Genomic DNA, 20,975 nt, shown 5'->3' on the forward strand with positions numbered 1-20,975 from the left:
GTAAAATTGAAAATCTTCCACATTTTCTTCAACAGAAAGTTGTGTCAAAACACTCAGAAACTGTAGCTACGAAATAATGTCATCTTGGACACTGACAGAACTGCAAAGACAAAAATAGTTTAACGTTTGTATTTCTATATCCATGAAATTCAATTTTATTTGCAGCGGAAGAAAAAAAGATCCGCAAATGCAACTCAAACAAAAGTTTAGAATCTCCCCCCCCCCCCCCCATTTTATTTCCTATTTCAAAGAGAAATCAACGTTGCTACCAACAAAATGCTCCCAACATTAGGAATGGAGCAGAATAACAGCTGCAGCTTCAGCTTGTACCGTTAAAGAGTGTCACTTGACTGCCTATTCGATCCATTGCTCACTGAAATTCAGCTACGACCATAAATTAAGATTTGCAGCCGCAATCTTTTGGACTTGGTGCAGAAAGATCTAATTTACTCCAGGGGAATTATGGTAAAAGAGGGGGAAGCTAAAATATACAAATACTTAATGTTTCTTCAAATGCCTAAACTTCCAACTTTCAAGGCTCCTCCACCTCAGCATACTGGGAATGAGAGGCTGCCAGGAGGGCAGCTCCAATGCCAGACCCATCATTGGAGTGCTCAATGACAACGTTCTCAGAAACTTCACCTCCTAGCAACTCTCTGAGTGTGGCCTCCATGCAGACACTGAATTTAGTGTAATGCTCAAACAACCCACCATCCATTGCTATCACTGACCTCTGATTTTCACCATCTTTTACAGTATCTTTTCCCAATTTCTTGAGGATGCCCACAACTCCAGCAGCAGCTAGTTGGGCACCACGGCTTGCAGTAATTTCACAGAGCTGAACAATGACTTTTCTCATTTTCAGGGAGGTATTAGAAATCTGGGACAAAAAGAATGGTAACACATTAGAAACTCGTCAAGTTGTTTTTGTCTTCTTCCGTCAGTAACAATTTCAGAAGGCAGAAAAGTTTGGTAAATATCTTTTGAAGAAGGAATGCTTTCTGTCTGTTATCCAGTGCCAGATATCCACCTAATATCACAGTGCTTTCCACTTTTAAGAGAATTTAAGGGTTTTATTCTTTTCCTCTCAGGATTCAAATGTTAGGACCTAGAACAATAAGAGTAAAGAATAGATTTGAAGTGCTCAACACATATACTGCTACTAACAGCATGATCAGAGTGTACCTCCAATATATCCTTCAGTTTGCTTCCTACCACTCTTAAATCTGGAGAAGTGTCGTGATGCATGGCAGACATGTGAGGAGTCCTGCATTGCAGTAACAGTTAACAGTTAAGAAAACTGTTAATTGATATGCTACTTACAAAAAACTATAATAATGCATTCAGAAACTTTACATGTTAAAAACACAAAAACTCAAAATGGACCTACATAAGTAGCATGCTTCTCAGGAACATCCAAATAATCAAGATGTAGAAATCAGGTTAAGTTCATTTCGGGTTCAACATACAGAGAGTTGGGAGGTTAGGCTCAGGTTAGCGATGTCGATGCCATTGCAGTACTCAAGACTGCTCTCAGGTGCTAGAGGTCCATATAAAAATAAGTCATCAACTTAATCGGCATATAGAAGTATGCACCCTCTCTTTCTTGAGTAGGTACTCATGTTATGAAGCTTAACCATTAATGACCTACCAGCTAGTTACTTGAGTGGTTAGTACCTAGCCAGTAACGGTCAGGAGTTGAGCTGGAAAGGAATCTAATGTCTTGCATTATATTATTTCCAACCAAAGATAACAGATACGATCTATAGTTTCTTTCTTTGAGCTAACATCTTGCAAATTGTTGCATGTAAATTTTACATTTTTCTTTTTTGATTTTTTTCAAAAGGGGAAAAAGAAAATAAGTGTGAGGAGAAATGACAAAAAAAATTGTGGATAATTTAATTTGGAAGGAAAAAATCGAAACTAGAGTTCATTTAGTCAAGGTGCTAGAAAATAAGTTATAGAATAGCCTAATATCTAGCAAAGCTTAAAGGTATTTTATTTTACAAATCTACCTAGAATGTCGGATTTAGTGTTTGACACAGCAAGGGAAAGCGGTTCTTAGTTGTCGGGAACAAAAAATTAATTCAACAGTGTGGCCACAATATCAGATCAGTATCATCATGTTAATAAACTAATAAAACGATCTGAATTATGTGAAATAAATATTATACTTTCTGAGAAGATTACATATATATATAAAATAAAAATGGTATGTAATAAATTCAGCCATTACGGAAAGAGGTGTCTTAAATCACTATTTAGGGACGGAAGAGTCTTCCTGAATGGCAATTAAGCTAGGAAGATAAAGGAATAATACCTTAATATGAATGGAATTTTCAGTTTTGGTGGAACTGTATCGCCAAAGAAGGCAGCTTCCTCAGCCATTTTGCAAAGAACTCTGCGCAATATCTCTCCCAAATACATACCAGAAATTAATTTTTCAAAAATCTGCAAGCAGGAGTTAATAAAGGGTCACCACTCCATTTATTACTATACTATAGATCAGCTACTGGAAGTGACGGGCTAACCTGTTCTCCCGGGTTCAAACTCTCAGCATCCAGTGCTTGATCATATTCTGTTAACGGAAGATGAGATGACCTGAAATTTCCCCATTCCATGTTGATCACCTAAATCAAGTAAAAGGATATTACGTAAGCACTTTCACCTTGATATTGAGCTCATTCCAGAGAACTTCAGCTCTCACAGAAAACTCAATACTGAAGGACAATACCCTTCCAACTGCAAGTAAGTAATAGTAGACAAAGAAGATCCACAAAGTACCATGTCCCCTGATTTAGGTAGTAGACCGTGCCATTTTGGAATTGCATGGGCACGCTCAACATATGCTGCATTTGTGCCAGTACCCAAAATTACTGCAGCAATGACATCCTGGTTGGAGTATCTACCACCGGCTAGTGTTCCAATTGTATCATTAACCTGTGTACCAGGTAAGCAGGTTAGGGAAATGAATTCAAAACATGTAAATGACTTAGAAAGTACCAAAAGAAGTTTAATGCAGTTGGCAATCTGCTAGTAGCAAAAACTCTCAATACATCCATCTGAGGTGGAAGAGAAACAAAGCATTTCAGCATAGAATCACACTAACCAAAGCTGAAACACGCATATCAAGCCCAATTCGTTCCATGGCTTTGGTCAGTTCTCCTACCACATCTTGTCCAACCTATAGAGATAGCAGGCAAGAAATAGTCAGAAGAGACATTGGAAATATGGAGAAAAATCGTCATAATAAATATAATACAGAAAAGAAACCACTTTTAACTATTCTCCAACACAAGCAATTTCATATTGGAACTACAACTTGCATAAATCAAAGAAAATTAACATTAAGCAGAATTAAGATGTTGAAGACAAAAGCATTATTTACAAAGAGTAACAATTGCAAGGCATAATGCTCAAATACAAACACTTCCATTCTAGAAGGTTTATCTCAGAAGTTAGGTGGAGTTTGATAGTATATTATATCAGAATGCCCTTTAGTTAATGACTATTCAGAAATTTGACAGTAAATTTTTTCTACCTTATATCCTTCAATACTTATACCTCCTTTCAACAGTGTGCACAAAAAACAATAATCAACTAGTAATTATCAGGTCAATGAAAGTAGTAATCTTTGTAAAATCTTTTAAGGAGTTATAGGAAAGCCACAACACAAGAAAAAAGGTGGGATTTGCATACACTGCTTCTTTGTGTTCTTGGGGGTGGGTTCAACAGAGAGTTAAAGACCAGAAACACCATAAACAACTGTGTGTAACAACCACATGATCAATACAAATGACAGCAAAGCTGGAGATAAGGCACTTAGGATTACCGTATCTTCTATAGAGAATCCCTTTGTCCACTTTATAAGAGTCCCTGATGCAATTGATGTTTGTCTAACTGGAAATGAGAAGGTAAAACCCAATTCCCTTTGTCTACCTGGGGAAAGATGGAAGCCTTCACCTTCAGTTGCAACAAATCTTGCAAGTGCATCAGCAATGTAGTCGAATAATGCCTGAAAGTCACCATAGACAACAAGAATTTAGAGTCAATCTACACCACAAAAATTTCATCAGATAGATCAGGAAAGCCACTTACCTCAGAAGTTCCTGTCATCAAATGAGGAGGGATTGAAACTTCCTCAAATTCTTGTTTAGCGACACTGCCTTCCTTGCCACCTAATTGTACACGTAAAACTCGGAAGTTCGTGCCCCCAAGATCCAGTGCATAAAACAATCCTTTTTCATCCCTGTAGAATTAAGGATGAAAATCATGAGCATGCTTAGCTTGGACTGATTCATCAGCGTAGAAGATGGAGAAAATGACTTCTTTAAACAATCTTTTTACCAGTTCCAGTAAAATCTTCTCTTATTTGAGAAAGTGCAACTATCCCTCAAGATATAATGATATAAGTTGTTGCCGGAGATCATTCAACAGCAGAAATCTACTAAACAATCACTCAGAAAAAAATGATGCCTCCCAGCCCTATCTGTGACTATCTAACCAAATGTGAATTAACCAAAGCTAACAATGAGTTACTTCTTCTATATTAATGAACCTAATGAAGGGATTGCTAAAAAAGAAAATTGTAAAGGAAGAAACAGAGAACTTCCAGATAGAGTAAATAGAAAATAAGCCCCTAACACGTAAAACATATACAAGATGGCCACATCTCGTTTAAGTAAGATCAATCACGACAGTTAAGGAAGAAACTTTAAAAGTCTATCCAATCTGCATGGGAGACAACCCAATCTGTCAAAATACGACGGATTATTCTCTTATCTCACGTAACCTATTTACTTTATTAAACCAAATCAACACTTTAAAACATAGCTAATATAGAAGGAATAAATACATTAGAATTTTCATAACAGTACATGATGACTAAAAGGCTAAATGCAATGGATCAAGGGGGGCACCGAACAGGTTTAAAAGGGAAAGTGTGAGTTTGGTTAACTTATATCAAAAGATAAGAGAATAATCCAACAAAATAAAGCAAAAGGTGCATGCAGGACAAGCGATGAGGAAAAGAGAGAATATAATAAGTAATAGTCAACAAGTTAAAACTTCAGGGATCAACCAAACAAGAGTGATGCCTCTAATAGAGGAAACGAAAGAACGGAATAACTTTTTCCTTGAGGGAGAGAAAATAACTTACCGAGGCAAATAATGCTAGATTTACCAGACACCATAAAAAAGTATTAAGTAAATTCAATAAGTTGACTCAATGTAATTCTAGAAAAAGAAAATTCGACAAACAATCAAGCCACGCAAATCAGCACTATTAGCAATCAGAAAAACAAAAAATATCAACTAATCGGCAAGGCAGAAGAAATTAGAAAAGTTGTAAAAATTTATTCTCAAAATCAACTTGAGTTACATGAATGCATAGGACAACCAAAACTAAAAGGACATAGCAAATTATAAATAAGAACAAATAAAAATTCTCAGACGAGAACAGATACAAACAGATGATAAATTTGGAGCAAGGCATTTTCTTACTAATTGATATGGATTAAAATACTACGAAAGACGAGTTAGTACACAACATAAAACCCGTTTGTGTTACAAGAAAAAGAGTCAATGATTCAATAACCATTAGAAATTTTGAAATATATTCAACATGATTTCGCCAAAGCAATCAAAATCTTCGAATTTATTTATTAATCGCACTCGAAACACTAGAATTCTGTTTTCCCCAATCAAAGCGTTTCCTTTATCAACTCAAGATTAATGCATCAAGCACTTAATTAATTGAATTTAGGAAAAAAAGAACCAAAGGGATAAAGAGATAACATTACCCAGTGGGAAGATTATCGACATAGCTGATGATCATCTTAAGCTTGCTGCCACCCTCGGATGCGAGTCCGGCATGCATCTCAACGGTCATGGCGTCAGCCACCTGTTTGAGCTTCGCAATGGGCGTCCCAGACTTCTCCTCAAAGTCCTTGAGTATGGCCATAACCTTGGCCCACCTTCCCGAGCTCCGCATCTGGTGACGCACCAAGAGCGCCGCTGCTGCACATGCCGCAGCCGCGCAAACTACCGCTGTCCCGACCGCCACCTTCCCCATAGCACCGCCGCGGCCGATAAAGACGAATCGAACGATGAAAACTAAAAGGAATGACCTTTTCCTCTCTCTCTCTCTCTCTCTCTCTCTCTCTCCCTTGTTGAACGGCAGCAGTGGATTGGCTTTGATTTAGTTTAAGAAAACGAGGCTGATAGAAACATATATAGTGATATATATATAGAATGAGAGTTAGATTAGGAGTAAACAGGAGGAGAAACCCTAGATTGATGGCGAGGATTTAATGAAAAATTGTATCAAGTACGAGTTCGTCTCTCGTTCGGAAAACAAAGAAACAATAGAAAAAAAAAAAAAAAAAGAGAAGAGAGTCGGAGGCAGATTGATTTTATTAGCAGAAAAAAAGAATAATGTTTGGATGAAGAATTGGGAATTGGAGAGGGAAGATAATGTTAATGTTAGAGAAAGTGGTCACCCATTTGGATTATAATTACGATTGTGTCAGCTTCTTCCAGGACTTGCTGTACTTTTGTTCTTTCATAACCCTCACGTGTAAATCTACTCCAAAAACGGTTTGTTTTGATTTCTAAATTTCTACTTCCATTTTTTTAGTTCTATTTATATATATATATATATATAATACAATTGGCATGGATTATTGTTTTAAAGTCAACGATTGTGGGTTTTTTTAATTCAACAAAAAATTTGGGATGAACTTGATTTTATTGGTGGGTAAATTTGTGAAGGAGAAAATTGCAATCTAAGCATGGAAGATGTTGAGAGATAAAAGTTGGATTTCAAAATAAGGCAATGCAAATGCGTGTAAAATATTGACAAACCATTTTAACAAATATAATAAACATACTTTTTTTGTTTCCACATATTAAATTCTTCATCAAATCTTTATCAATAACTAAAAACGTTATCATAATTCTTCAAATTTTGGTAATTTTCTAATACTGAATTCACATTTCTCAGGTCTTAATTTAATGATATAAATTGTATTAAAAGTCTTATTTAATAAAATAAAATAAAAAATCAATTTGAAAAGGTAAGACTTATGATGAATTAATTCGATAGTAAATTGGAGTTTATGAAATAAGTAGCCTGTAACCCAGCAGCTAATAATGATTGATACAAGTTGGTGGGTTGCCAACTATGACAAAATATGTACATACAATATATATATATATATATATATGTAAAAGACATAGATGTATGTAAGAGGGTTTTAAGGGTTAAAAGGAAGTCTATCCCTTCTCTGGAACTTGTATTACCTGGAGGTGAGTTCCATAAAGGCTGGAATCTCAAAAAGCAGATCAGATCAGATTTAGAACACGCGTCTCTCAAATCTAACGTTAATGTTGCATTCCTGTCTTAAACCCACTTTATCTTGTCTTTCTTTCACTTCAACCCTCTCAACTCCACTCCATCTTACTTTTCCTTTTTTTTTTTTTTTTTTTTTTTTTTGTTCTATTGAACTACTCATCACATGGGGGAAAACAATTCAAGGCACCCAAATCTTTATCCTTTCTGAAAGAGGTAACCAAGTATTTTCTTTTTCTTTTTCATAAAAGGTTTCTTTAATACAAAACAAAATATTATGTTATATATTCCCTTCCAACACTCGATCACTTCATCCCAACTAGTAATTGGTAAAACTCTAGTTCTTGGGTGGTTTGATCACTTAATGAAATAAATAAAAAGACAATTTTTCTCCAAAGGGTATTATTAAAGTAAAGAAATAAATGGTATATATTCATCATGATCTTTATTATGATTATTATGCTTCATGTTGGGTGAGTTAGTTAAGAGTCTAATCAGAATAGCAAAAGCTTATCTAGATAACTCTGCCTGGTTAGGAACTACAGGCACTAAAAAATTCCCATGTAAGGAATCAATAACTCTGAAGTTCCCTTTACACCCTTCTTCTTGTGCCTGTGCCACTGCAAAATTTTTTACTTCTTCAATGTCCTGTAGTTATATAATCATCACACTCAGGCCATATATGTGTATGCATATATTATATTCATTACTTTTCTTATATTCAGTAGGAAAATACGACATTCAAATAAATTGCAATTGCTCTCACCTTTAAGTATCCTGTTGCTCTTGCAGCCATCGCTTTCTTCTCAGTCTCCCAATGGTGTGTCCTGCATCATCATATTAAAACTCTGTCAATTTGTAACAAAAATAATGCAGAAATTAACAAGTCACATGTTTTCTTATTTAGTCGAATGCTTTTCCTGTTATTAATTATTTGAGTAAGTCAATTACTTAGTCGTAGTCTTGTGGTTAGTGGGTAAGTGTCGGATATTTAAGGGATGTGTTTATCTATTTACTAAATTAGTGAAATTGTGGTTGCAGCGTGTATAAATTTGCCGGCCGAGAATAATCCAAGTGTATTAGTTCTTCAGCATTTTTGTTTTCTGCCCATAAACTGTTTGATAAAATTCCTAAGCAAATTTTCTAATTTGCCACTCTGCCTCTCTTGATTTTGTAGTCGAAGAGAAGCTCTTTGTTTATTCATAACCAGAATTTAAACTAACACAATTTCACAACTTGCTTGCAAAATATCAAAACCTATTTTGCAGTCAAGAATTTTCTAACTTGTTGCTCTGCTTCTCTTGATTTTTGCAGTCAAGAGGAGAAGATCTTTATTTATTCATAACCAGAATTTAAATTAACACAATTTCACAACTTGCTTGCCAAATATCAAAACCTACTTTTGCATATCATCTACAAACTACCATCCTCCATTTTTGGGGAACACAGCAGGAAGGGGTTTTTCGAAACCTTACCCTATCTTTCCATATAAACATACTTAAACAACCAGTAAAATTCAAGGAATGATATAATACAAAAGTATTATTGAACATGTTAATATCAATAATATGAAAAAGAATTGCTGAACAATCCCAAACCTATTTTGAAAGAAACCAAGGTCTCTTTCGAATTCCACATAATAAACAGATAAATTTCTAGTCATAATCACAGACTTCATCTAATAATAAACAACTAAACCAAAAATTAGGGAAATACTTTTCTTTTCTGCCAAACAGCAAGTAATTTTTTGGGTTGATATCATCAGACAAAAAGATGAGTAAATCTTAAAATACAATTAGAAGGCGAGAAGAGGCTAACCCTTTAGCGAACTCACGATCTATCCTTCTCCTCTTGGGTTCAGATGCCATGAACGCAGGAGAGCTTACTGCCTTTCGCTTTCAACACAATAAAATCTGCAGGGGTTTAAAGATGAATCATCAGCCGTTCAAAATCAAATCTGAATTTCAAGTGGGACCCAAGAAGACATTAGCGTCTGTGATTGCAAACGAAGAATTTGGCATATCAGAAGATCAAATGGCTAAGATTTTATGGACCGAACAAATCAATTTTAAAGTTCAGATATGGTCTCAGGCCTAAATTAGTGATCCAATTTAAAAATTAAGATGGCCCATTCTAAACCCAAGAACACTTATTTAATTCATTTTCACTCAGGTATTTTTATTAATAAATAGAAATTAAATTAAACTAATTTAATATTTTACATGATATTTATGATATATTTAGACATTTTTTAGGATATAATTGCTGATATCTGCAATTTTTTCGAGTAAAAAATGCTATATAAAGTTGATCTTTTTATTTTTTTGAAATAATTAAGCCTTTGATCAACAACCTACGCCCAAATGTAAAATTAATTTGAAACTGAAAACATTACTTTTATCCAGTTTTCTGCTTCATTTATTTTTATTTATGTTTCAATAAATTAGAATTTGAATTAAACTCAACATTTCAACTTTATTTATCATATAAAATGTCTATAGTATAATTGGTGTTATCATTTGCATTTTGGCATGATAAAATTGCTATAATCGCTACTCAACAAAATTTCAAATGCTATCCTTCTTTTTCTGTTTAAAGGGTGACATCTTCGATAATTTAATCTTAACAACGTATTTTTATACGGAGACTTGAACGAAGAGATATATATGGAGTTGCCACCAAGATACCCTAATGAAGGAAGGTCAAGAGTACGTAAACTGATGAAAATCATATAAGGATTGAAGCAACCTTCATGTAAATGGTATACTGAGTTGTCATCGTTCATTCTTCAGTAGACCTTCATGTAAATGATATGAAAGACATCAAATACGTTTTTAGGATAGAAGTGACATTATTCAAGAATGAAATTCATATATGTAGAAGAAAATATGTTTTAGATTCGTTGATTGAAACAAGGACATTGAGTGGCTTTAAAGTTATCACTAAATCAGAATCTCATGCTATCAATAGAAGATGGTGAACTAATTTCTGATGCAATCAGTTATAAAAGGCTCTAACTCTTATGAAACTAAATCTATCATATTTAATATAGCTACTGAGTTAATTCAAGAAATGTCCACGTAATTAATATCTTAATGCTACTTACAATGTGCTCACGTATGTCAAAGTCACGACGAGATATGAGTTATTTTACTCATTTTCTTCATAATTATACATCAAGACCTATTAGGATAATGATTGGGGAGCTTGCGTTGATACACGTAAGTCTATCATAAGATATTATATCCTTCTTGAAACGTCTTTGATTTCTTAAAAATCAAAGAAGCAATCAATTATGTCACCATTATCCACTAAGGCAGGATACCAAACAATTGTTGCAATTAGTTGGGAAATAACCTGGATAAGGTACCTACTATCAGATTTGGAAGCTGAACACCCATAAGTTATAATTTTATATTATGATAATAAAACTATCTTGCACATTGTAGACAATCCAGTTTATCATAAAAGAACAAAATACAAAAAGTTAGATTGTCATTTGATTCATGAGAGGATCTAAGATAAAAGTTTAATGATAGAACATGTTAGGTGCTCCAAGTTACAAAAGCCTTGACTAAGCCATTGTTGGTGGCATTATTCCATTTGCACATGTCCAAGATGGGAATAAGAAACATCAACTCTCTATGGAGGGCAGATGTGGGGGAAAGGAGCTGACTCACGGAGTTTGACGGAGCCCCACAGGGGATCCACGTGTGTACGTGTATATAATGTATATAAATGTGTATTTATACAAAAGACACTGTTTGCATTTAAAATTTTGATGATGATATATTTGTATACTTGCGTAATGTAGGTACATTAGTTTCTTCCCCATATGTATGTATATATATTTATATATATCCTTCACTTATTATATTGATGATCGTAAGAAGGAAAAAAAATTCTAGAGGCGACCTATTAAGATTTCTATCCTTTCAAATCACCTCTGTCTCCTTCCTTGCTCCGTAGTTCATTTTATAGTTGATTATTTTCATCGTTTTTTTGTAAATTCTTCTCTGAAGTAAACTAGGTATATTCTATTGCAAAAATAATTTATAAAATATATAAATTTTTATTTATGACGTTAGCTGAATAGTATTCTTATTGTATTTTGCTATATATGTTATTGGAAAAATATATATGTAGAATCAATTTTTTCATGGGACTTAATTTTAACGAAGATAATTTTTAGATATCTATTTGTGGAGTGTAGTACTTCATCAATCATCATAGAGTGAAATACATATACATTACTTGAAAAAGACAAGACATTCCATTGTGGGCTCAGGGTATTTAATTGAAGCTCCCTATGTATACATATATGTATATTTATAACCCAATATGCAGAACATGCGCGGGTATGGGAAATATCGCGGAAGTACCAATAATGTTTCCTATTTTGTTGGGCCCAAAAACTGTACGCACACAATATATATATACACACACACACATTCAAAACTTAGAAAATTCAACTAAAAGATGAAATTTTGACCAACTTAACCCAATGTTTACAAATATCAATTGCGTGAAAGGCACTGAGGAAAAAGAGAGAAAAAAGAAAAGAAGGATTTAAGGAAACGATTGCTTGTAAAATATTCTCACTATATTTACAAGCAACATATATATATAACAATCTCATTTACATAATCTATATGTATGTATGTATGTATGTATGTATATATACGCATAAAACTAATGCAATACAACCTACCGTGCGTGGTTGTTTTTGTAGAAAAATAGTTTAAAAAAGAAACAAAAATCAAAATTGTCAAATTCATTGCTATTGGCTGATTAACGACGAGAACTTAGAGAAAAGAAATAACAAAATCAAATTGAAATTAAAGAATAAATACTTTAAATGAAACCTTTATTGATAGACTGATAAGAGTCATACAGAATATATATATATATATATATATATATATATATATATGTAGATAATTCTTAATAAACTATTTTAAAGACTTTTTTTCAATACAGTACTCTAAAGAAAATTATATATACATATATAAATATATATATGTACATATTAGTTTTTATCGGTATAGAACTCAATGAAACCAGTAACATGCATTTTGGATAAGATCGATCTCGATTGACTTTTCTCTTTTTTTCTTTTATTTTTTTATTATTTTTTTAAGTTATGATGTTTAAGTAAAAATAATTAATAAAATTAAAACAAATAATAAATTCGTGAATTATAATCATTTTTCAGATTTCTAGTTATTGAAAATTATAATTTATTAAATATTACAATAATTAATATTTTTTTAATAATTTCAATCCAAAACCGAACAAAACTTTCAATAATATCACTTTTAAACTATGTTTACTACAATGTGGTCCAGTTTCTTAGTCTATCTTAACATTTGAAAAAACTTCGATACCCATGCGTGTGTATGTATATATATATATGTGTGTGTGTGTGTGTATATGTATGTAATTATGTATGCATGGGGGGAAGGGGGTAGGAGTGAATTGAAAAGAACAAATGACGGATGAATATAGGGAAGGGGTGAGCTATATGTCCACTACTTTAGTTGGTGTTGCATAGGAGAGACATATCAAAAGGCCCATTTAGATGCTTTTCATGTTTCGTGTCCCGTTAACATCCTACTCTTATGGTTTTAGACTTTTAGGGTTCAATAAAATATTAACAACATATATACATATATATATATATATATATTTTATAAAAAAATCAAGAGAGATTCCCGGGATATTGTGGTCGTTCGTGTAGATAATATTAAAAAAATATATATTTAATAACTTAAATACTTGAAAGAAAAAAAAGATTTTGATATCTTAAAGAAATTACTTTGATTAACACTTTGGTGTAATTTTTTATACATTAGTTATGAAACAAACAATGATCCTCTAAAGAAATAACATTGCCTCTTCAATTTTAGGATTAATTTTCAAAAAATAATAAACATATATGTGTGTGTATATATATAAATAGAGTTAATTTACCCAATGAATGGAAATTACAAAATAATAAAATAAAATTGAATAATTAACGAGGAGATCTGTAATTGGCAACCCCACCTAGATTGTGTTATTTGAAAATAAGACATTCTCATCAATAGTCTCAAGGCTAAAAGATATTTTTTGTTTAATTAAGACTGTAAACTATCGAGGATCTTTGTAATAATTCTCATCGCATCCCACAATCTATTCAAATTATCATGCCCATTAATTGAACTCCATGCAGCACAAGACCACAAACCAGCATATTAATGGCCGATTTCCCATTAATTAAATCAACCAGACAAATGGAATGAAGAAAGTTAATTGTTAGTAAGGACAAAAGGTAGAATAATTTGTATTTATGTGTCAAACTTAATGGGAGAAGCAGTAAGACAATGATAGATTGGAAGGTGATCGATATAATCATTGGTTAGGAGAAACTGGAACAAGGTTAATATAACTAGGAATCAATCACAAAGTGAAGCAGCATACACTTTAAGTTGACCTCAAATTCCTACATTAATTAATACCAACTTCATATCATCATATATAATAATTAGTGTTACTTGAGGTGCTAGTGGTCCATGTTTGTATAATATATACGTGTGTGTGTGTGTGTGTGTATGTGGTGGGATCTATATCAGATGGCAAAGCAAATGCTTTTGATTTCTTTCTCCAAAAATCTACCTACATATGATATTTTTTTCCTTCTCTCTTTTCAACGAGGTTTCAAACATATGTACCACCTCTTTCACAGGAATGTTGGGCTGATTAAGTTGACCCCTCAAATCCGATCAAATCCAAAACTCATCATTTGATGATGTTTTGGTGGATTATTATTTATGGCGTTAATGCAGGCTTGATTTGATAATTATTTTTTCCATCTATATCTTATTATATATTTCATTACAGTTTTTATAACTAATATTGTGTTTGTTCAGATTTCCAAATTCTTCCATATCACCTTAATTTTTTCAAATTATGTTTGAGTAACTCTTAAAAAATTTTTAAAACTAGTTATTTTATAAATTTATATCAATAGAAAAATATTCAATTAATTTTTTATATTCTAACATATTTTTCAAACATAATCACCAAGTTTGAAGGATTGATCAAATATAGAAATAAATTTTGTGCAAACTTAAAAATTCTTGTAGAAATAGACTGAGTCATGACTCAAACATTAAAGTTTTAGCTAGTTTTATATACAATTGATTAAACTAATTATTTCAAAAGTTAAACTATAAAAAAAAAGATTCAATTAGTTATTTATATTCTTAGAGTAATATAAAGTTCTTCGTATACAAAGATTCATTATCTTAAATGCATTAGAGACGAGATAATCTTCTTACTTAGAAGAAGAGGCTTTGTATATAGTATCAATTCATTAGCAAAAACAATACATGCAAGGATATTTAAATGACGCCCTGTGGTGTAACTCTTGCTTGAGATGATTTATGTTTTTTGAGCTTTTTCTTTCCTCTATTTGTTGCTTAAATGTATGGGTCTCACTTGTGAGAATCCTGGTAATTTTACATATATTTTATCAAGTATACATATATACACACGTATACAGAGCCATTACTTTTTGTTCTAGATATCTTTTTCACTCTCCTCTTTTAATAATTTGAATGAGTCGTAAAAAGAGTCTATAATTATAATAATAAAGGTAATAATCAAGACAATAATAATAGTGAAAAGATTTTAATAGTCATTTTAAAAATATTGATCAAGAGGAAAATGTCTAATGTAATTATGACTTAACGAACAAAGTTACTGAGTTCTAAAGATGATGAATTAGGCAGCAATTTTTCTTTTTTTTTTAATTTATTTCTTTTTTCGATGTTCCCTTACTGCAGCTTTTAAATTTTTGTTAAGGTTCGAACTTGTAAATTTTTTTAGTATTTTAGACGCTTTGCAAATGAAAAAATAATAAAATTTTTCTATTATCGTAATACTTTTTAAAGTGATCCAAATAAATTAATTTTTCCTTATTTTTGCAGGATTATTTGTTTATTAATTTATCGGATAAAATGGGTGGATTCTTGCGTAGGAGCAAATGGTAGGAGAGAATCCACAGAAATTATGAAGATGTTCCTCCCTCCCACTACTCTTTCATCAAAACATATTTAGCGTATTGTGGAAAAGAAGACAGAGAGTTTGACTAGTTTGGAACAGGAGTTATGTCCACGTGGCATAAGACCCAGTTTGCCACGTGGATCTCCACCTTCTGTAATTCCTCAAAATCCATCCATCTCATACTTCCAAGCCTAATTGGAGAGATAGACAATTAATGGGTCAAACAATATTAATGTGGGAAAAGAGCGGCGCGAATTGGCTTAATGATTTTGTAACTAAAGTTCATACTTCTTTTTTCTCAATTTCATGAGTATTTTGAAAATGGTTATATTGTTTTTTTTTTTTTAAAAAATAATACATGTATTAATGCTAAATTATGTGACTATGATAAATTTTTAACAAACTTAATCGGTCAACTTTATATTTTATGTAAAAATATATAAATAATCAAGTGTAATTATTACTATATTAAGTCACGTTAATCTATTAATTTAATATTATTTTTATTATTTACACGATAATAAGTTTTTCAATTTATAATTTATTAGTACATATATATTATATGTGATATATTCAATATTAGGCATTTAATGATCATTAAAATAAAAAAGTTTATAAATATTTTTACAAAACAATATATAATTTAAGAAGTGCATGAATGTATTTTCAATATATTAAAATTTAGTCTAAATCATTCATATATGTGTGTGTGTGTATATGTATATATAGAGAGAGAGAGAGAGAGAGTTTAAATAGTAACCATATAAATAAAATCTAAAGGAGTCAAATGGGCATTAAACATCAAAATCTATTATTTCTTATAAGTTTTTGTAAGAGAAAAATAAAATAAATATTGAAAGAAGAAAGTGGAAAAGAGCATGTGACGCGACCCACGTGGGATATGGGCAAATGGGATCCGTGTGGGTTGTGTTTAGGCTTTGCTTTGAGCATTTAAGGAAGCTATACATACACACCCAACTCCACAACCACAATTAACACACAAAAATAAATTAAATAAATAATTATTATTAATTACGGAAAAAGCAAAGCCCCACACACAAACCACACTTTTCCAAATAATACAAATTTAACCAATTAACAATATTTAAATACCTGTATATAAGAGCGAGCACATACATATATATATATATATATATATACATGTAGAGTTTTAATTTCTCTTTTCTTACCGCCGAGTTAAGTTGGCCGCTAGCTTCCCTCTTCAACTCCCCCTCCCCCTCCCCCCATCTCTCTTATACCTCGACATATATTGTTAAAAAAATACATTCAAACTCATTTGGGTATACATGTAAATATACGCGTACATATGATTATATTTTTAGTTTATGTACAACTTACGTAAAATGAATGGCAAAAGAATCAGGAACTAAAACTTTAATAGTTTTGGCATAAAAGAAAAACCAAAGTGCATGAGATTCTTATGACGAGATGGTTGGGTGTTAATTCCATTAAATTACATGATTAATTTTAATTTAATTAGTGCAGCTTCACCGGTCCATTTTCCTTCTCACCTTTTTTTGCTTCTGGGAAAAATGTTGATAGGCTTTTGACGTGGGACAATGCACTAATGTTTCCATTTTTTGATATAATCTCATATTGCCTTGATAGAAACTGTAAGTAATAATTAGATTCTAACATGAAGCTGGATCCAATTTAAAATCATATATAAAATATTAATTAATGACAAACTTTTTTATATGAGGAAAGGTTTTGTCTAAGGATTTAGTAGAAATGGGTAATTTTTGCATTATAGTGGGAATCGGAGAGTGCAGCACAAATGGGGTATTAAAGCATGCTTTAGTTGCCTATTTCATTTATTTACCCAATATAAATATATATATATATATTTTAATTTGTTATTGTGTATTTTTTGTTTCCTTTTTTTTTTTTTAATTTCATTTAGGAAGTTAGGAGAATACACGCAACTAGAAAATGGGACCAACCCCATGTTAGGAGCCAAATTAATGGTCAGCTTTGCCTATCCAAATGCACATGCTCTACATTCCTTTCAAAACTCCCTTGTTTATTAATTCCATTTTAATTTCTTCAAAATTAAGTTTTTATTTAATTCAAATTTATTTCTTCTCATTTAATTTTTAATTACTAACTATTTTATACATTAAAAAATAAATAAATAATGGGGTCATGGTTTACGTCTGTGATTCTTCTTCTCATTTGTTAATTCAATGCATATTTGAGAAACTAATGTACATACCACATCAATGATAAGGTTGCATATGAGCAGTTTCAAGATGCTGTGACTTTATACACATATAGTAGTAGTCATTTAAGACATAATAAAAGGGTATTTCGCTTATGATCGGAAAAGAACAAAAAAAAAATTAAATTCAAGTCCCAATTTTTATGGGTATTACACCAATTTTGCTTTATACTTTCTGTGGCCTTTTGCCTCCTGATTTGGCTGCTTAATTAATTTAATTAATTAATTTACAAGAGCCTTTTTGAAAAAGGGAAAGCATTGATGAACAAAAAAAATTGTAAAAGTAATATGACCAGAAGCAATCGAATCAGAAAGATTGATTTATAAAAGCTTTAAATTTTTATTTTCTTTTTTATTTACAGGCATTTAAAGTGCTGCCACTTAAGCCTCTAGCAGAGAAATTGATATATACATATATATATTTTTTTCTAAAAAAAAAAAAAAAATTATTGATTGATATATCATAATATATGAAAAAGTAAACATAAAAATTTTATATTCCGTATATATAATATATTTCATATGTGATGGTTGTTGGGAGGAATTTGAAAATTGAATATCTCTGACCGCCCACACAAAATGTAAAGCTTCAAAACAATTGTTTACATTATCTACTAAATCATTTTACAAATAATGCATAATATTAATGGAGCCCATACATATCGTAGCTGGGGAGGAGAAAAATAAGTTTAGTATTAATTCTTTTCCATTAATTAACTCTCTATAATTCATTAATATGATATTAAAATATATATTTCCAATAGCAGATAATTAAATCGATTTGAATTTTAGGGTAGTTAGATACATTTTGTCAATGTTGAGTTCGCACGGTGAAAAGTAATCGCACACATACATACATCATCATGTGCCTCTGTCAATGCTATATTTGCTAACAACACACTGTGAAAGCCACACATTCATCGTCTCCCAAAAAGATACCTCCTACTATATTTCAGGCGGGACCCACCTCCCAATAAGCCATCCAATAGGAATCCACATATTCCATACCAACAATCTGAATGTTTATATCCATGGTGTCAGGCTCTTTGGCACCCAGACTCTCCATCCCCTACCTCTCTCTTTGTGTTTCTTTTTCCAAGTTAAAAATATGTCGATCTCCTGTCTCTCCTTTTCTTTTTTCTTTTATTCCCATTGTGAGTTAAGACTCGGTCATCTTCCCTACTCAATTAGGGCCACTATGCAAGTACATATATATGCCTGACATATATACATAGATAGATATAGATATGTAAGTAATAGATGATTAAGAAGGACATGTTATAACCAACTTTGTTAGTTGAGGCTTAAGTGAGTAATTAGAGAAGTTGAGCACATAGAGTTGTACGTAAAAAAGGACATGTGCATATAAGTTGAAAACAAAAGTGGGAACATGCAAACACGTGGGTGATGCATGATACGCAGGATGGCAGCTGCTCTAGCTACTTCTACTATATATATTATATAATCAATTATTATTGTTTAAGCTATTCGTGTGGAGTTTGAAGAGCTTGGTCGTCGCGTGGTCAAAACACAGTAGCATTGAAAATCTTGGAGTAGGGTCCACCCATGATCATCAAGAACAGCGCGGTAGAAAGATGAGAGACGGAAGGAGAAAATTAACTAGAGGATTAACTGAGTTCCCGTTATAGAAACAGAATATGTGGTGGTGGATGATTGAGTGTCACAGATTTATGATAAGCGCTCTTGCAGGAAATATGAAAATATATATATGTGGGTCATCACACATGTATACATACACTCACAACACACCAATTGCATACAAAAGATGACATGACTATCTCTTTCTCACACACACACACACACACACACACATATATATATGCATAACTGTTGAAGCCGAAACAAAAAACAAAAATATATATTGAGAAACGACAAGAAGACCCAACTCAACATCGAAAAAGAAAGAGAGAGGATGCGTGGATTAAGGTGGGGTGGGGGAGAGTAAAAACGAAGATATATACATGATGATAAAGGATATGTCTCATTTCTTCCATCTGTTTGAATAAACGGAGTCGCATGCAAAACTACATATTTATGCGCGTATATTTATATATAATATATCTTGGGTTGGATCATATCATGTATGTATCGTCTTCCAGCTGTGGTTTTTGACCACTCCTCCATTTGCATGTGACGCTCTGTCTCCGGATCACTATCCATGCACTTGCAACGTATAATCATCATCATCATCATTTCATTATTACCCACTTCGTATAGTTTCAATGCTTCTCTATCAATACCTAAAAATAATATCTACGTCTTTTTTCTTGGAAGCAAAACTTCATATATTTAATTTTCAACGACATATACACTCCAATTATGATAGAAAGGGTAAAGCTATGAACCAAAAAATTGATGAGTAAAAATATAATATAACTTATAAATATTCTGTGAAGATAAAAAGGGTGGTGACGTGGAAAAAATGAGGGACGGAAAACAAAAGAAGATAATTTTGGAGAATAGAGGAGGGGGGGGCCATCTTTTCATATTTTACTGAGATTCGCAGTCGCCAATCAGATTGAGTGAAAAAGTGCCTAACTCCATCCCTTGCAGCCACAAACCACACGTGTGATTTCAGGTACTTTAATTTGAGTTTATAATTATAATTTAATTTCCTAAATAGTATTTAAGGAACAAAATTCAAAACATTTAGAATATTGTTATCAACCGTTCAACAAATTTGATAATTTTTTTTTTCTTCAGGGAAATGAATTTGGTAAATTAAAAATAATTTTGCACGTTTTTAGTTTAGTAAGTTTGATGGCGATAAGAAGGTTTCGTACTCAAATTAAGTTATAAATTTTAATAAATTAATTTCAAAATATATTTTCCAAATTTTGTTTAGAAATAATTTTATATACTATTAATTAAATCAAACATAAATTTCAAAATAAAGTTTATAAAACATTCTTAACTTGTTCCAAAAATAAGTTAAATGAATACAAATGATGATCATGGATTGTAAACTAATAATAAAATAAAGAACAAATTACCATTTTAACCTCTCTATCACTATATATGTTATTATTTAATATTATATACAAGTGTTATGTTGTAAAGGCCTCGGTTACTCTTATAGGTATGCCATTAATATCATCAATTTTTTTTTGTTGATTAATTAAGTGGCAAAGTATTGGAATATCCCATTAATTCTAGAGGATTAAGTCAGATATCCTGTTCATATGGGTACGTAAAGATCTTGTGAAATCACAAGCAATCTAATTATCCAAACATTTAGTTTGGAGTCATCCTTAATTATCAATCATAATCCTTCTTTACCTACAACGACATATGCCAAGATACTCTTTTTGT

General features: G+C 31.9%; 1 protein-coding gene and 2 long non-coding RNA genes across 3 annotated transcripts; 1 reads left to right on the plus strand and 2 right to left on the minus strand.

Moving 5' to 3' along the window:
• Nucleotides 1–107: 107 nt before the first annotated feature.
• Nucleotides 108–6,409, minus strand: HXK1 (hexokinase 1). The gene is made up of 9 exons (XM_022039184.2): nucleotides 5,802–6,409; nucleotides 4,099–4,249; nucleotides 3,833–4,015; nucleotides 3,110–3,184; nucleotides 2,785–2,940; nucleotides 2,532–2,630; nucleotides 2,321–2,451; nucleotides 1,186–1,267; nucleotides 108–880 (listed from the first exon to the last, which is right to left on the minus strand). Exons 1-9 carry the CDS (start codon nucleotides 6,071–6,073, stop codon nucleotides 533–535), a joined length of 1,497 nt encoding a protein of 498 aa, XP_021894876.1. The 5' UTR covers nucleotides 6,074–6,409; the 3' UTR covers nucleotides 108–532.
• Nucleotides 6,410–7,505: 1,096 nt separating this feature from the next.
• LOC148252920 (uncharacterized) lies at nucleotides 7,506–8,557 on the plus strand. Its single transcript, XR_015813220.1, has 2 exons — nucleotides 7,506–7,567; nucleotides 8,393–8,557. It is a non-coding gene; the product is annotated as an uncharacterized LOC148252920 (long non-coding RNA).
• On the minus strand, nucleotides 7,763–9,346 carry LOC148252921 (uncharacterized). The gene is made up of 3 exons (XR_015813219.1): nucleotides 9,170–9,346; nucleotides 8,118–8,178; nucleotides 7,763–7,999 (listed from the first exon to the last, which is right to left on the minus strand). It is a non-coding gene; the product is annotated as an uncharacterized LOC148252921 (long non-coding RNA).
• Nucleotides 9,347–20,975: the final 11,629 nt, after the last annotated feature.

This window comes from Carica papaya, chromosome 7 (genome assembly GCF_054855325.1).
Source record: "Carica papaya isolate Zhongbai chromosome 7, ASM5485532v1, whole genome shotgun sequence".
Taxonomy (NCBI): Eukaryota; Viridiplantae; Streptophyta; class Magnoliopsida; order Brassicales; family Caricaceae; genus Carica; species Carica papaya.

Coding starts and splice junctions, on each gene's coding strand:
- HXK1 (XM_022039184.2), bottom strand. CDS start 6,073: ATGGGGAAGGTGGCGGTCGGGACAGCGGTAGTTTGCGCGGCTGCGGCA. Junction 3,185..3,832: donor GATTCTCTATAGAAGATACG/GTAATCCTAAGT, acceptor CTATCTCTATAG/GTTGGACAAGATGTGGTAGG. Junction 1,268..2,320: donor AAAATTCCATTCATATTAAG/GTATTATTCCTT, acceptor ACTGCAATGCAG/GACTCCTCACATGTCTGCCA.